Source organism: Phyllopteryx taeniolatus, chromosome 3, assembly GCF_024500385.1.
Source record: "Phyllopteryx taeniolatus isolate TA_2022b chromosome 3, UOR_Ptae_1.2, whole genome shotgun sequence".
NCBI classification, from domain to species: domain Eukaryota; kingdom Metazoa; phylum Chordata; class Actinopteri; order Syngnathiformes; family Syngnathidae; genus Phyllopteryx; species Phyllopteryx taeniolatus.
In genome coordinates this window covers 25,614,733-25,633,448 of record NC_084504.1, presented here as the reverse complement: position 1 = coordinate 25,633,448, position 18,716 = coordinate 25,614,733, and the positions used below count along the sequence as shown (strand labels likewise).

At 39.6% G+C, this 18,716-nt stretch overlaps 1 protein-coding gene across 6 annotated transcripts in view; it reads left to right on the top strand.

The window, feature by feature from the left end:
- The window catches only part of grid2 (glutamate receptor, ionotropic, delta 2), a 456,195-nt gene that overhangs the window by 265,077 nt on the left and 172,402 nt on the right, over positions 1 to 18,716 (top strand). For all 6 annotated transcript variants that reach the window (XR_009787777.1, XR_009787779.1, XR_009787778.1 and 3 more), the window contains exon 4: positions 408 to 613. Coding sequence is in view for 3 of the 6 variants with exons in the window: in XM_061767886.1 (XP_061623870.1) it covers positions 408 to 613 (206 nt within the window). In the remaining 3 variants the exon portion in view is untranslated. The remainder of the gene's footprint in view (positions 1 to 407; positions 614 to 18,716) is intronic.

Here is an 18,716-nt window from a genome sequence, read left to right as displayed (position 1 = left end):
TTAAACAATAAAATGGGGAATTTATGCAAACATATAAGAATTTGAGAAGGTGGCCCATACTTTTTCACAGCACTGTGTGTCCTTTAACTGGCTCATCTCCGGCTCACCTGCAACCCTAATAAGAACGAGTGCTATAGAAAATGGATTAATGGTAGTTTGTTTGTCAATATCTGCTCTGCGATTGGCCGGAGACCAGTCCAGGGCGGAGCCTGCCTCTCACCCAATGTCAGCTGAGATGGCTCCAGCTCACATCTGTGATCCTGATGAGGACAAGCAATAAAATATAGATCTTTTTTTTATCAGGTGGGAGACCCTCTCTCCGAATGTGCTTAACTCCTGTTTCCACACCTGAACGGACCACACCTCCACTGGCTGCAGTCGTGCTCATCTCTTTTTCTCTTCTTCAGATATCCGGGGTATCGAGGACTTCCTTGATCGCGCCTCCCATCAGGGCATGGACGTGTCCCTCCAAAAGGTGGAGTCCAACGTCAACATGATGATCACCAGCCTGTTCAGGACCATGCGGGTAGAAGAGCTACATCGCTACAGGGACACGTTACGCAGAGCCGTGCTGTTCATGAGCCCAGCCACCGCCAAGGCATTTATCTCTGAGGTAGATCATCTTTTCTTTTTTTTTGCCCATTTACTGTTTTTTCTGCCTCTATAAATCCTTTAATCCAAATTAGTCAATCAATTACAATCTCAACTGTGGTTGGCTTTGCCTGTCTGTATTTCCGTTATTTTTTTACTTCATCAGCTAAGGTTGAAAAAAGTAACAAGGCCATTGTGACAAAGTTAGAGTAAAATTTAGAGTAAAAGTGAAAAGTCGTGAGTAAAATAAGTATTAATGTATAGTACAGATACCTGAAAAATACACTGGAGTTAAGTAGAGTCACTGTACTTATCTAGCTCCTGTGTTCTATATTGAAAATGTCTGTTAATATAAATATAAGTGCAGAGTGACTTTCATCATAACCTGTACTACTCAATGACTTGTTAAATGCATGTCCTTTTCTGGTATGTCTTGGCTGGCTGAGAGAACAAAACACAAATTAATGACATCATTCATTGCTAATTATATCAGCATATAAATTGCTTATAAAGAACACTCTATTCTTTTGGACCTCTTGAATGTATTCCAAAAAACATGACTCACGATCAGTACTTACAGCATTTTTATTCTGAGAATTTTCAACCCAATAAGAACAAACTAGGGAATATTATTTATTTATATATATATATATATATATATATATATATATATATATATATATATATATATATATATATATACTAGGTATACCCTGCCATAGTAAAAATATTATATAATGAAGTATTTTATCAGCAGGGCAGCTGCTATTATTACGATGTGTGGGACTAATAATAATGCTGTTGAATTTAAAAGCCTTTTTGGCAAATGTATGAATACGAAGATTGGAAATAATTTTCTTCAGTTTCTCGGGTGACCTGGACTTTGCCTTTGACTTTGGGCCAAACTGGACTGGTCGTCGGCCAATCACAGAGCACATGTAGATGAACAGCCATTTACACGGATGGACAATTAAGAGTTTTAATAAACCTAACATGCATATTTTAGGAGTGTGAGAAGAATTCGGAGTAATGGGAGAAAACAGGCAAAGATAGAAAGAACTTGAGAACTGTGAGGCAATGCAAAAACTCAAAATCTTACCAAGAACATTTGCCTTATTTTTAGTCAAAAGTCTCAAAACTAATATGATTACACCTAAAATAAGACTCATCACCTACAAAAAGTAAATTCTTTTGATGCAAATTTCACTTGGAATAAGAAGGGGGGGGGGGGGGGGAAATTACCAGTGGAGTAAATTTTTAGTTTTTTTTGTTTTTTTCCCCCTCCATATTTTCTTTGTTTTAGTTTTGTCTAGAAATAAGACAAATATCCTTGGTAAGATTGTATTTTTAAGTGCACAACCATGCATGTAGTTAAATATGTGTGGATCAAATTAGTAAAAATGATTTACAACAATATCTATAATGGATAACAACTTGGTTAATTATTATTCTCTGTAGTTTTGTGCTGTAGTCCATAGCCGAATCCATTAATTGCATTATTAATTAATTAATTGCATTAAACCCTTATTATTGCCTGGTTCTTGTGCGCAAATGCACGGACGCAGACACACGTACGCACACAAAGACAATTAGGGATTTCCATTTGCTCCAATACATAAATGATATGGAAGTCATGCTTGAAAGCAGTGGGCTGTTGCATGTTAGTTATAAATTCATAATGTGAAGCGTTAATCCCACGTGTCACGTCTTCATCTCCGTTTAATTAGAAAATGACCTCTGTAAAACCAAGCACAGTCTAATTTGGATGGAAGTGTGATGGGGAGGTTGAAACGTGTGTCTGTCGTGCCAAATGTGTTCTACAGTATATTACTGTAATTAACACAGGGAAACACTGAGGGCTCTATTTTCGTAGACAGGGCCTCTGCGGCGGGGCTCGAATGCCATCAGATTCTGATTTCCGAGCAAGCGCAAAGCTTGCTGGGCTTGTTTACCAATTTGTCAGAGTGATCTGCGCCAAGCTGGGCATTCGGGCGCAGCAAGGCTGTGTCTTTGGATATGCCCCTGCCGCAGTGACAATTTGGTGACAGAAAGTCGCTAAAAAATGTTCGCCTGCTCAGACCACATCTGAGTATTGACGCAAGGTAGATGGCAGGTCAACGCCATTTTTGGTGAATTTGATCGGGGGCACATGCAGACATACTGAGCACCGCGGACATACATTATTTAAGTCGCCAGTGGTTATCACCAGGTCATTCTCTATGCCCGCTCACATTGTCTGTTGCCACACCCGCCAGACCAGTGACAGTGCTCCAATCACGCACAGATCGCTGCGATTACACATGGTCCTCTTCCACACAGAGATTACTTTTTTGAGATTGTCATATCCGCCACATTTAAAGGGCATGACAGGAGCCTCTTTGATTGGCGGCAAATGAAGTCGGCTGTAAACACACCCACAGAGTCGCACCCCGTCCATTCTCGGGTCCGCCGGGCTGCGCTGGTCTACGAAACTACCAACACCGTTCGAACCCGCCCCTGGCACACATTTGCGCCGCCTGCCGCGACAGATTCATGCAACATAAAATTGTTTATTTTTACTTGGAACAGAACGTACATCTCACTTTTTTTGGCAGTGAACAAAATGCTGCCATGTCTCAAGATAAAGACATGATTATCTGTTCGCACAACAGCCTGTTCTGGTAAATTTCCATTACTTGCTTTAGTTTCGTATGAGTGTGAAGTCAGATCTGCAGATGAAAGAAGGACAGTGCATCTCAAGGTTATTCACCCCCACCCCAGAAAATCTTGAAAGCTGTTTTAAAAAACAAGTTGTTCTTTTTTTAACCACGAGAGAATACCAAACCCCGTGGCTGTTCTTGCACGAAGACTAAAAGCGGACAAGGTCAAAGTTCCAGCAGATTTCTGTACAAAGTTTGACTTCGAAACGAGTGTTGTGACACTTCAAATACCTGGTTGTGTGATTACCAGAATGCTAATGCATGTGTCCTGTGGGACGCCGTGCCTGCAATGTTGAGGTAGCTCCTAATAGAAATGTCACGTTCATTGCAGGTACAGTGGACCCCCGTTGAGCCATGTCACATCACTCATCTATTCTATCTCTCTTTTTTTAATAGTAGAACCTAAATTGCAGCTATTCACTTAAAATAAAATAAAAAAATAAAAACTCACCCAACTCAAACTCAACTCTTTCCAAGGCACCATGTTAACGGAGGAGTAGCTTGTGTTGGCCAGGAAAAAGAAGATTCCAGGAGAGTTCTGCGGGAATCGCTATTGCACGATGTAGCAATGTCACAGATTGCAGCCAATCAAAATGCGCATAAGCTTTCAGACGCCAAAAATGCATTTCCGGGTTTTAAGCTAGCAAGACCCAGCCGGCCGCCGCCAAGGCATACATATACATTATATACAGTAGACATACAGTATATATTGTTTTACAATGCTTGACTATATTTAAAATTTCATATGTAACTGTGGATGAAACAGCGATGCTTGCAGTCAATGTCGCCAAAATACACGCGAGCGATGTACGTAGCGCCCGGGCCATTCAAATGAATGGGGGTGAGCTGATCCTCTGAATATATCCCCACTCTCGCTTTTATTTTCACCCACGTCCCGTCTGTAGCAACCTTCTTCTTCCTTGACTGTCACTCTATCTTTTAATGGTTTAATAAAAACGATGTAGTAAAATATACTGTATGTGGAGCCTCAACGGCCTATACACGCTTGCAGTTTAACGTTGCAGGGCGTCCGTAGATCAAATCGCTCAATGTGCAGGTGTGAGTCGTCAGCTGTCATTTTTTACAATGGTCCAGTCCAAGTCAAGTTTGTCCTCGTTAGGGTTGTGGGTAAGCCGTAGCCTATCCTAGCGAGAGGTAATCTTTTGGGCGAGAGGCGAGTTATATACTGGACAAGTTCAAACACAGGTGTCAAACTCAAGGCCCTGGGGTCAGATCCAGCAGATGTGAGGGAAACCATAACTACGATGTGACCCGCGACACAAGTTAGTATGACACCTTTGATGTGAGTTTTCAATGAACCTGGCATGTTTTGGAAAGTGGAAGGAATATATGAGATGGTGGGAGAACTTGCAAACTCAACTCAAAGAGGACTTAGAGTGTGGCTGTCCCAGTCTCCTTTCTTTATTGTCATGGCTTATATGCATATTTACCAGTTTTGTCATTTTCTGTACCAAGCAAAGTAATGGTTATTTTTCAGCCTCCATTAATTGATGCATGACTCTTTTCATGTACTACTGTGCCATTTTATCTGCATAGACACGTTCTTAGTTTTTAATTAAGAGGGACATGCCCGTCTCCACATTTGACCATCTCTTTTCTTTACAAAGGTTGACACCACAAACATTTGGTGTACTAGTGGCAGTAGGTTTCTGGAGATGAAGTGTCAGGAGATTGTTATGATACCATCAATCAATATATCATTTGATTTGATGGTTTCTTTTCCCAGACTGCAAAGATGAGACATGCCTTCAAAGACAGGAACACACACATGGACAAATTACGTGCGCGTGTGTTTTGTGAGCTCTTTTGTTGCAGAGATATGCCTTAGTTCTCCCATACAAATACATGTCAACTGAATGCCGTCTTAACATATGACTACACTAGACAAGGACGCAGAGCGAAAAAGACAACAGTAACAGATCAACATTAGCTTGTTCATTATTTGCACAATTTGGATGTGGGCCCTTGCAAAATTACCCCACACCAAGAGACTGGCATGGTTAGATTAGATTACACAAATAATTTGGAGGGCAATAACAAATGTTTGCCATCATTTCATCTGGATAATTGGAAAGATCCTACAAACACTTGTGGTTTTATCATTAAACATAACATGATACTGCTTGAGTAGTCCATCTATCCATTTTCTGGCCTGTTTCCATACAAATCATTCATAGTGGCGTTTACTTTTCTGTGATTTGCTTAATATAAAATGCTGTTTGATCACAATAATGCTTATCACTAAATTACATGGACCTGCACCAAATGTAATATTTTCTAGGTAAAAAATACAATAAGAAATAATGTCTGACACGGCCTTGATAATTCTCTCTTTTTCCTCGGCACGCCAACTCGCACGTCACATTCAATATGCAAAGACGTGGGGAAGATATAAATGTTTCCATTTGATATCAAGGCGTTAAAATATTTAAAAACAGTAATGCCATTCCAGGACAACTTCCTACTCAAGTGGCATTTTATTTATTTTATTTATTTATTTTATTTTTTTTTACTTGAAGGACCATCAAGCACGAGCCCATTCCGCAGATGACACACGTCACAAATTAAACATGAAGAAAAATACTCTGTGAGACACATTGAATAATACATCGCATGGAGACATTGCACTAGATTTCTTTTTTTTTTTTTTTTTTTTAAGTTTACTCTGCCACCATCATGACAATGTGGGCCAAAAACGCTAAATGTATTATACAATGGGGGAAATCATTATTTGAACCACTGCTGAATTTGTAAGTTTGCTCACTTAAAAAGAAATGAGCAGTCTCAAACTTTTATGGTTGTTTATTGATGATGTTGACAGATAGACTATCAGTCAAAAATGCATGTAAAACACACAATGTAAAAATGACAAAAAGTTGTGCTTTTCATTGAGTGACATCGTTATTTGATCCCCTACAACTCTGTCAGAATTTTGACTCCCATAGATTGGCTGGTGACCATGTGTTAAAAATCCACCAGTTATCAATTCTCCTGATCTCAACTGGTCATGTGTATAAAGCACACCTTTTCTAGCAATACCTTTCTTACATTTCATGTCAATACCACCACCGGCAAGATTAAAAGTCTGTTTGCATGTTGTTTTTGAAGCACCAGCTAGCATTGGCTCGACATTTATGCGATCAAAACAGCATGTTCCCATAGCTTTGGCTAATGATAACAACTGAATAAATACACCCTACTGTTTTTTTCACATAATTTTTTTAATGGGTGAAGCTGGTGGTTTTTAGGCTGGCACACGACACAACACATTTTCCACAAATCATTCTTGAAGTGGAAAACATCAAACAAATCTCTTCAATGAAATAGCGATATCTCTTTTCAAATGTAGGGAATAAAAGTAAACAGTCATCAGAAAATTATATATTCATATAATGTGAACATACCTGAAAAATCTAAGTAAATACAGGAACATCTTTTGATGTTATCCCTACTTTTGATATTTCTCACCACTGGTAGGAGATACATTATATTATTTCATAGTAGTCAAACATTGCAGCAGGCAGACAGCAGTTCAATGATCTGTTAAAAGGGCTTGACTGTATAGTTCTCTCCTTGAATTTTATCACACGGGATAAATAACATTATTTCCTTATCACAACAAGCGCTATGGAAGTGTGTGCGTGTGTGTGTGTGTGTGTGCAGATGACAAAGGTTAGCTCTATTAACTGCTGTAGGCACAGTCACTAATGGGCATGCCAAGAAATCCTGAAAGAGACAGTCACACATTGGGTGGGTATTTACTTGTCAAATGACTCCTTGGTGGGGAAATTCGGAATTTGACCATGATTTTGGGTGTAATGAGTGGACATCTAATTATATAACCCCGAGGAATACATTTTGTTGGTCTATAGGGTAGACGACAACGGCGTTACATAGGCATATCGGGCCAGACCTCAACAAACAGCAATTAAAACATTATTTGTGTGTTTTGCTTTTTCTTGGATTTTCTTTTTTTTTTTTTGTGACACTTTACTGTATTCCAAAAAGAAGACGCCTCAACCAAGGGTATTAAATGGAAGAAAAACATGAGAAGAAAATATTCTTACCTGTAAACTCCATTATGAGATCATGCATTTCCGCAAATGGTGACTAGAGGTATTTTATTCACTCAAATGCAGCTGGGGCGCAGGTCTTTACTGTATGTGCACATATTCAATAATAGAATAATATGAAACAATATCACCAGTATGTTAGTGGATAAATGCATAACAAAGACAAGAACTGAGGTGGGCTTAAACAACAGCTTCCCGGAATATAAACATGGACGCACACAATATTGTGGAATGATTATGTCAGAATAAAAGCTTTAGCTTTAATACTTTGCATGGACCTCATAATCCTTTAATTAATTTGAGGGACTGTAGTGACTTTAGTTTTGGGTAGCAACAGAGTTAAAATGGGCTCAGCAGTTAATGTTTTAATTTCCGCGTATGAATAAGAGCGTCTATGAATTTGATAATTGGACTTACTGCCAGTTTTTTAAAGTTTTTTTTTTTTCCTGAGGAAGAGTATATTTGAGAAAGGCGTTAATCAAAAAAGTAAATCGCTCTCAAAGTTCATCACATCCGGTTGAAATTTGTTGTGATTATGTGTGATCCTATTACAGTTTGTGCCTTTTAAGCCTTTCTTTTATCCATCAAGCTTTCTATTTTACTGTTTCCAACAATTAGTTTTCCACAGTGATGAGATATTTCCCTCTAAAAGTATGTATTGTATATTCTATATAACATAAAGTAGTCTACTTGCAGACTGTCATGTTAACCCCTGGTGACTATCGACAGTGTAATAGGGTCAAGGTTCGTCATCAAATGGGCTTCCTCCCATGGGGCCCAGCGGGAAATAGATGGAAGACACAATGGGATAATTGAGAAGGCGCGGGATAATAATCTGTGTTTTAGGTCAGACGGGCTGGACTCTCATCTTTTGCCTCGCTGATGATTTTGCAGCATCCATGTTTTGTTTAATAACTTATTTATGATTCATCTGCATGTGCACAAGTCCTCCTGTGTAAATGAGACGTGCGGCTCTCTCTTCAGGTCGGAAACGGGTTTTGATGTTGAATCGAGACCATGTTGGTGGTGGGGGTTAAAATAGATTCATTATTGTTTGTACTTAATTTGGAACGAACTGCATGCGGTCACGGATTCCCAGACTTTCAGGCATATTTGTCACCTGCGTGAACACAGACACAGTTTTTCCTGTTTGTTAGAAGAGTGTCTCCCAACCTTTATTGAGCCAAAACAGAAAGAAATGTCACGCCAGACCTTCAAACAAAACTGTCACAAAAAGTACAAAAACACGTTAATTGCAATCTAGTGGAACAGCATCTAATTGTTCTCTCTGTCACTATATGTCACTGGCATCGATAGATGAACAAGGATACATTATTTGAATTAAATGGATAATATTTTTCAGACCAATTAAGTTCAGTCGGATAATTTTTTGTGGCACAGCTGTGCACAGCTTTTTGTGGGGGTGGGGGGGGTCAAATACTTGTGGTTTTAGCATGGGATTACGGGACTGTTGTTTTGTTCCCACACAGAACATATTCGAGGAGGGACAGGAAGTGTAACACTGTAGCTGCACGTTTATCCCGTAAACAAACACAGTGCAGCTCAGCCTCCGGCTGCCAGATGTCTCAGCTGGCGACGTCAAAGTTGTGAACTCGTTTGAAACGGCATCATGCCAACGCGTAAATCAACGCAGAGCCAAAATATAAAGTGGCGCTGCAAAGGCAACTTCCAGCAGCGTTTAAACAGCCTCTCCTGGGATCTTCGGATGGATCCAAAGCAATAACAAACACAATTGCTGTTTTTATAGGATAATAATTCACACTGTTCAAATTGTTACTGTTGCACCTGTCTGCATCCTTCATTTCCAAAAAAGGAGACAAACTATCAACATTTGATGCACTTTTCTAAAAATAAAATATTTAAGATGTAATATTTTTTAGTTTATTATTGGATACAATATTTTGTTTATTTGAGAATATTTCACTTGTTGGAGAACTTGCTGCTTTTGGATGCCATTTTCATTTTGATGAGTCATATAACCTATTGTAACAATCCATTAATTTTCCATACCACAACTAGTGTCATGCCCGTGAATATTCTCATTCATCCAGGTTATTGTGTTCTCTAGTGTTTTGCTGTAGTCCATCTTTTTCAAAGTTCTATATGTTGTGCATTCAAAGAAGTTCCATTCTATACCGTGTCCTTATTATGGTCGCGGGTGAGCTGGAGTCTACACTGCACCGGTCACCAGCCAATCGAAGGTATAGACAAACATACATTTACAGTGACAGTCACACCTATGGACGATTTTGTTTTGTTTTTGTTTTTTTGTCCTATTCGGATAATTGGTCATGCAGTGAATGGTGTGTCTGAATGCCTTTTTATACCGCAACAGTTGCGCTGTGCGAAGGCAGAGTTTGATATATTCCTCCCTCTTTTGTTATTCATTTTGTTATATTTATTGGAACTAGTGAGTCAGAAAAAGTATTGTGACGGGACAGAAGAAGAGAAAAGAGAGAACAGGGCAAGTACAACACAATAACAGTATATGTGACATTAACGTGGAGTTGGATTTCATTTAGGTGGACTCGGAAGGCAGTGTTACCACTTCTGAGAAGCAAATACGACACAGGACAGGGGCAATGAGCCAGGTAGCGCTGCCAGTGTGTGGTGGGAATGGCAATGCGGTGCCATAATACCTATCAATAACTTCAGTGTGCCATTGGACATTTCAGTTTTCCAAATTTGGGACGCAAGCAAGCAAACACAATGAGAACATGCACATCGGAACCCTGGACCCCTATACTATGACCCAGACGGGAAAACTAAATCTGTTCCTGTTAACCCAAAAGTAGTTTGGTCTGCATTTCATTCCCTTATTACAGTATCAGAATCATCTTTATTTGCCAAGTATGTCCAAAAAAACACAAGGAATTTGTTTCCGGTAGTTGGAGCCGCTCTAGTACGACAACAGACAGTCAATTGACAGAGAACACCTTTGAGACATAAAGACATTGACAAAAAAAAAAACAGTCACTGAGCAATAAAGGGTTGCTCGTTATCTGGTAATGCCGGTACAATTTTTTTATTTTTTTTTTTACAATTGTACAAAAAGATGCAGAGTCCTCTAGCACTTAGAGCAGTTCGAATGACTAATCTCGCAATAGTCCAGTGCAATGACCAAAGAGCGCCGAGACGTCAAGGAGTGTATGCCGTTTAAAGTGACGAGTATTGCGATAATCTGGGACAATGTTGATTGTGCAAATGTTGCAGATACTACTCAGTCAGTATGCAAATGGGGCAGATGCTACTCTGGCATGAGTGGCCAGTATTGGTCAACAACAGATATGCAAATAGTGCAGCGTGGCGAGACTACTACAGTGAGTGCACGAGTAGTATATAATTGGCCCGACAGAAATGTGACAGCAAACTCAGACAAAAGAAATTGGCAGCATGTTGCAATGGAATTGTAAGTTAGTTGTTTAATTTTGATGTACTGAAAGGTGATTGTTGCATACTGTTCCACCCCTACAAAGCAGCTAGAGTATAAGTTGCCACTAGCTATTTTTCTGTGGAGCTGTGTTTGTCAACGTGTTGTGCATGGCATGTTTGGCTGCTGATGCTGATTAAGTTGGCCACGCCTTGCTCTAAAATGTTCCATGGTCCATGCATCAAGCTCCAGCGGTACCTGTAAGGCGGCAGCGTGTGGCATATGCGCCGACCCCAGGAGGCCTGATCGCATTTGTAATTGACGAGCCGAACAGATGCTCCTCTGCACCAAGTGCAGCTGCTTAGTCTGCTCGCTGCTAATTCACTGCGACGTCAACCGTTCCTACTGTGACAATCATTTGACCACCTTCCATCTTTACTTTTGCTTAGCGTTCCATCTTGTACCGACACCGATTGAATAACTTAAACAATGCAGAATCCCGATGGGGTATGTTCTGATCATCAGTAGCAATGCAATTGTAGTTTTTCAGTAATTTGTTTCCATAAGAAACTGTGACTTATATTCTTTTTCATAACCGCACTTGCTCAAATATTAGATGCCGTGCTCCACTTGTTGCTGAAGGTATGATCAAATGACAAATGCCTTCGTCAAATTGACACCTCGGGTAGTAACTTTAAGTTTTTAAACTCACCACAGGTAGTAACTTAAATTTTTTTAACTCATTGTCACTAAATCCATCGCTGAGCAAAACAGCAGCACCAAAGTTCATAAACAGTCTCAGACTTACTTACTTTACGGTATTCTTTTTGTTCTAATTTAAATTTTAATATTATGACAAAAATGAACAAGTAAATAAAAAAGTACCACTATTTACTGCAGAGCCCATTTGAACTCCATTGCTAACCGCATTGCTGATGAAAACAGCAGCACCAAAGCACATAAACAGTCTCATATGTAAGTGTACTGACTTACTTACTTTACGGTATTCTTTTTGTTCTCATTAAAATTTTAATATTATGATAAAAATGAACAAGTCAATGAATAAATCCCACTATTTACTACAGAGCCCATTTGAAGTCCATTGCTAACCGCATTGCTGATGAAAACAGCAGCACCAAAGCACATAAACAGGCTCTAGTATTAATTAAAGTGGCTGTAATCGATTTTTTCCTGCGCAGTACTAAAGATGTTCTTTTGTTATGTGGAGTCGTTTTAGCATTCAAGTCGATTGGATATATGGTCCCCCCCCCCACAATGTTGTATGCGTCAATGTTTATGTTCTGGGGAGTTATGCTTCTTACTGAATGTGCTTCTGTTCTCATTGGCATTTCTTCATAATAGTCTTTTTTGTTCTTTATAAATGAATTACAATATAACAGTAATATTATTTAAATAATCCGCAGTTGATTAAATAAACGCCACTATTTAAGGCAATACGGTAGCTACGTGAAAATGTGTCATGTGGTCCTTGTCAACTCTGACCTACAGTAATCAAAATCTGTATTCTGTCTTCAAATGATTATTTTTGTTCAGACTTTGAAAGTATCCTGAGTACTGTGTGGGTGCCGACCCTCTTAAGCGTTTGATTGACACTGGGGAAGATGAAGCTATGTGCAATGTCACGGACAGTTAACCTATGGCTGAAGACTTCATATAGCGCTTGTCACCATGGTGACTGATGGATCGACTGCACAGTAACTCGAGATTAGCGACACCTCGGAAAAGAAGGTGATACTCTCCGGAACCACTTTCACACGCATGTACCGTACACATAAGTGCAAGCACGTGCACAATAGCTGACCTTGTCTGTTCATCCATGATTGTTTTTCCTTGTGTTCCATCTATCTTCATCTGTCTCGGCAACAGACACCCACACACATACAGCTAACCTTTGGTGTCATTTTCTTCATGACATTGCCACAGGCGGTATCTGTCGGTATCATCCAGTGTCATCCCTTCGCCACAGGTTAAATCCCTTTAATTCACCTGTGTTCTTTCACTGCCTTACGCTGGTGTCGAGTCTTTGCGTTTTCTGCTTACCGCGCTCGTTGTAAAGACGTTTTACAGCCGGGCAGTAAAAGGCTGTAATGGAAAAATGATTTTGTGTTGCTTGGGTTCGTATGAAGTCAATCGGATATCGCATCAAGATGAGTAAACTACTTTGCTTGGAATTACTGAACCATGCTCAGACATATAAAAGGAGTGTAGTGACTGTGAAATTTTACTAATGCAATTCCAGATTATTATTGGCTGTTTCCAAACTGAAGGCTGGGGCCAAAAGTGGGTCCCGTGTATTGATCATTTCTTGGGCACAACATTTCGTGCTTCTGCTGTATTGCATTACTGTCATATATGCTATTTATTATTGGATTATGTACAGTAAAGTGCAGTTGTGAGCAGTTGTAGAAGAGCGAGTAGGGACCAAGCCCCGCAGCGAATAGCGAAAAACTGTGAGTAATTGACATACCCCCCAAAAAAATTTTTTTCTAACTGCCTATATCACTAGTGTAAACCAAAACTATTCCACAAACCATAACTTCCAACTGACCCTTGACCCCGAACAGAATAAGCTGTATAGAAAATGAATGGATGTACCACAAACTATGATCCCAAAACATTCTATCATTTTGGATGTACCACAGACTACGACCCCAAAACTCAAATTTCAGACTCATTTTACATTACCCGTAAAAATGAGTGGTTTACGGGTTATCTATACATATATATGCGCTTGAATTGTGCATGTACATGCATGTGCGGTGAAGACTCTCCATCTTCCACTAAAAACCCAGGCTAAACTTGGCTTCTCCAACATACAAAGCTTGTCTGTCAGTCGAGATGTATCACTTCAACATACTTCCTTGACACAATTCATATTAAGACCAGACTTTGGCGGTGTCTTCTGGCATCTGAGGGTGTTTCAGAAAAAGCACAAAAACAGACAAATGCTTCTCTCAAATAAATTAAATTACCTCAGTTCATAGTTAAGATGTTAACTGCTAAGCCCATTTGAACTTGGTTACCTACTACATTGCTACACAATGTAAAAAAAGTAAACAGTAGCAGATATAAAGTCCCGACAGCAACAACAATACCCACATTTTCACGTAAGTTGGAACTCACCATAGTCGATCACAGTGCGTCGTTTCCACTCAGGCATTATAACAGCTAACTGATGAGCCCATTTGAACTCAATGGCTAACCAAAAGGGCAGCATCAAAGCACACAAAAAGTCTCAAATATAATATATATATAAAAATATATAACACAACTGTGTGTGTGTGTGTGTGTTTGTATATTGGGCTTCATCTTGTCAACTCAAATACGACCGGATACACTCGTTACCGTGCCGGTAACAAAATGGAGGAAAACGTGTGTTGGTGGTTACCGGTGCTCAGGACAGGAGAGGACGTTCGCTTAAGGCTTGCTTGAGGTATGTTTACGTACTTTTAATACGATACGGCTCACAGGCAGGCAATTAAATGTTATGTAGCCTAGCAACCTAGTGCTACCATGAACGGTTGGATGTAAACATGCCGCCGTTCTGTCGAATTATGTTCTAAAGTTTCGGTGTGGGTGAAGTAATTTAATTAAATTAAATGGCCCAACCAGAGCCCTGACCTAAACCCAATAAAGCATCTCTGGAGAGACCTGAAAATGGCTGTCCACCAATGTTCACCATCCAACCTGATAGAACTGAAGAGGATCTGCAAGGAGGAATGGCAGATGATCCCCAAATCCAGGTGTGAAAAGCTTGTTGCATCATTCCCAAAAAGACTCATGGCTGTATGAGCTCAAAAGGGTGCTTCTACCAAATACTAAGCAAAGGGTCTGAATACTTATGGCTGTGTGATATTTTAGTTGTTCTTTTTTTTAAAATCTGCAAAAATTTCAACAATTAAATTTTTTTCTGTCAATATTGGGTGCTGTGTGTACATTAATGAGGAAATAAATTAACTTAAATGATTTTAGCAAATGGCTGCAATATAACAAAGAGTGAACATTTTAAGGGGCCTGAATACTTTCCGTACCCACTGTTTATGTGTGTGTGTGTGTATATATATATATATATATATATATATATATATATATATATATTTTCCCCCCGTAAGTTTGGGTCCCATGAAGTAACTATTGAGAGCTATTGTAATACAGTCAAACAAGAAAGCATTGAGGATATTTGATTTACAGTCCAGTGTACACAACCCCACTCAAGCCACATGACACGTTTCTCTGTCCCTGCAATTGCACTGCAGAACATTTCTGTCATGTTGCTGTTATCCCTATTTAACAGCAGCTTTTCTTTTGTAAACAAGTCAAGCACAGAAAAAAAAAGTTTGCAGAGCTTTTGGGGAAGTGACAGCATGCATTGTCGAGCAATCTGACAGCCGTGCTCTCAAAAAAAAAAAAAGAGGCTGGGTGTAGGCAGACCGGCAAACGCTATTCTTCAATTGTCACCCTGAGATCAGAGCACTTTTGTTTTTGTCATATTAAAATTTTTGTTTTCTGAGTTGAAGAATTTTACATGAAAAAGGCTGTACTTGGCAGAATATAGATATATTTTAAGATGACTTATGAAAGCTTTGTTTAAATAAATGGCAGCTAACTGCTTTGAAACTGCAGTATGTGAAACTTTAGTTCGTGTTAGTGTCAAGTGTAACGTTATTAGCATAATGTATGAGGAGATGTTTGCTGCAAAATTATTCCGTTCAAACACCTTATTATTATTTTTTTTAATCATTTCCTCACCTCATTTGGATTCAAATTACAAGAAGGTGCTTTTGCCATGTCTAACATCGACATAAAGTGGAGGCTATGAAGTCGGCCAAAGCTATTTTGTGGGAGACGATATTTCAATGAGCACCAAATCAATAACTTGCACGTTTTTCTTTTTCTTGGGCTTTTTTTTTTTTTTGCAACACTTATTCCAAAGGAAGCAGTAGAGGAGTGTTGAGAGACTCTAGCCTCTTCACTTGTTGTCAAATTTTTACTTTTTCTGTTTTATGTTGATTAACTTCGTTTTACGTGTGAGTCACAAGAATTTTAAAGTATGATAAGTGACACGTCTTGCCCAAAAAAATACAATTATTATAATTAAAATTTGGACTTCATGGTTTTTATTTTATTTCTCTATATTGTTTTTGGAATTGTTAATGGTGATTGGTGGAGCTCGGGGTGGCTGCACTTTCAACCTGCATCTTCAAAATAGCAAGTGCGAAATGCAAAGCACAGGCCAGCCCCCACAAAGAAAGCATGTTTTCTGTTTTCCTTCATGGATGTATCACTTTGCCAAAGCCGCCAAATTACACGTGAATTAATATTTGGATCTGTGTATGTGGCGCGTTCAACCGACACATTGCCAAAGACAAACACCGCGCTACTGCAACTTCACCGAGCATTCAAGTATGTGCTGCTTATCAGAATCTAACTGTGTTAGCTACTGCTAATCTGCGCATCCGACAAAACTCAATGCAGCTCTGTTACCTTTTGGTTTTGACATGACAGTGTTTCAGACAGTGTAGTCTGGCATCATTATGTTTACCTATCAAGACACTTCCATATATTTGTCCAGCCATTTATTGTTCATATCTAAATGTCAGGTTTCATCTTGTCATGTTTTTAGTGTACGTGTGTGTGTGTGTGTGTCCTTGTTTGTTTGTTTGTGTTCAACCTCTCAGTGGATTTGACAGTCGCTTGAATCCTCGGCCCAATCAATAACTAAAAGGCCAAAGAGTCTGCAGACACACTCACACACAAACAAATGTGTAGGGGTTTCATCCATGTTGGCCCTTTTACCCTTTGCCACAGCAGCACAAAGGCACAAAGACCTTTTCTGTCTGAGCATGGGGAGGCAGGAACAGGCAAGCGGAGACGCGAGTATAGAAACGTGTGCTGAAAGGGTACAACAACAAAAACAGAAATGAAGAATGACTTTGCTGCATCTTTGTCTCACATTGGATTTTCCCCAGAGAGTGAGCGAGGGATCAATAATGTCGATAGTGCGTGAGCTGCACCAGAGATCAAGGGCGAGACCCCGTCAATCGGACGTTTGGTGGCTTTTGTCGAATGTGGCAGCCCGCATGCACAGAGACACACACAAAGACACACCTACATACACACACACACCAGTCGATCATTGGTGTGTGACCACCGCTGGATCAGACTAATTAAAGCGACCGTAATGGCAGCGATTTCAAGTCATTAGCTGCAAGGAAGGAAGCGCATGGGCCTTTGACACCCTTCCGACTGGTGTCGTGGTACGCTCCATTGCTATGAAGAAAAGACTTAATTACACAAAATCTCACTGTTTCCTGAACAAAATACGCTGTACTAGAAATGAAGCCTTAGAAGTCATTTGCTCGCCTGTCGCTGCAGCTTAAATGCACAGTGCCATGATGGAAACTAACCTATTTCTGCAAAATAGTGGCTGAGGGCCACAGCAGGTATGAGCATAATAATAAAAAACGATTTTCTACTTATTTACAATTTATGTCAAGTCAAAAATGACTGCAGTGATCCCTGCATATTCAATGTTCACTATTCAGAAAAACTTTTTTTGGTTTTCTGTGGAACCTATCCCCAGCTATTCGCTGGGGGAAAAAACTCACCTATTTTGTGGTTTTGTCCCCACCCTAAGATGACCCAAATCCCCCTAAAAAGGAAAGTAGTACAATAATTGGTGTCTAGGAAGTATGTAAGTAAAGTATCTTCACCAAGGGATAAGCTTTTTACGGAAGGAGCTTAGTTTAGCCTGGGTTGATAGTGGAAAGTATTCTGATCATGTGCATGTATGTACATGTCCACTTGGGGTGCCTTTTTTTTTAAAGCAAATTATCTGTAAGCCATTTATTTTTCAGGGTAATGCTGGAAGATGAATCCACAGTGTTGTGTGCATAGAAACAACTCTCTGTATGGTGCAGTGTAGTTTTCCACCACTGCCACACAGTATTTCCATACCTGAATACCTCAACTGAGTAGTTTTATCACCGTGGGTAAGGTCAAATTTGTTGTACAGCTTTTGTATCGGATGGGATTGTATTGAGCACGGCGGATCAGTCGTTAGCTGGTCTGCTTCAACGTCGAGAGGTTCTGGCTTGAAATCTCTACTCCAGCCTTCCTGGTTGGATTTTGCTGTTTTCTATGGTTCTTCTGGCTTGCTCCCGCATCTTAAGAGTACGCTTGTTTCGTTCATTGAAGACTCTAAATTGTGAGTGTGAATGGTTGTTTGTCTATATGTGCCCTGTGATTGACTTGCAACTAGTCAAGAGTGTAACCCGCCTCTCACCAAAAGAAAGCTGGGATAAGCTCCAGCTCACGTGTGACCATAATGAGGATAATCGGTATAGAAAATGGATGGATGGATGTCGTCTGCAGGTGTACCTAAAGTAGTGTCCGGTCATGTTATTTTGCTGTCTTAACGCAAATAATGAATGCACAAAACAAATTCTTCTTCTTGCATTTTCAACACACTCACCGTCTGGGAACAAAAAAAGAGAAGCCGTCTTTATTACTTCTATTTATCAGTGTGACAACTGCAGGAATATTTATTTATAAAAAGGCTCAAATGTGAGACAAAATATTGTGTTATATAAGGTCTTAATGTGTATGCATGTGCTCAAAAGCACTACAGGATGCCTTTTTGGTCACGTTATTATTATTAGATATTTTGTATGGGGGCGAAAGCTTTTTTGTGCACATTTCGTGATATTTTTTAATGTGCCTGGTAATCACACTCCATTTGTTAACTCACTTCAGAGCACTTAGATGATAATGTAAGTCATTACTGTCCTCTATATTTTACACCTGAAAGGCTCCTTTTGGTTTATTATGTTAGGTTTGGGTATTCATTTTGGGGCTTTTTTAAAAAAATGTTTTTTTTTTGAGACGAGATGTCCATTGCCTGTTCTGATGACTTCCTAT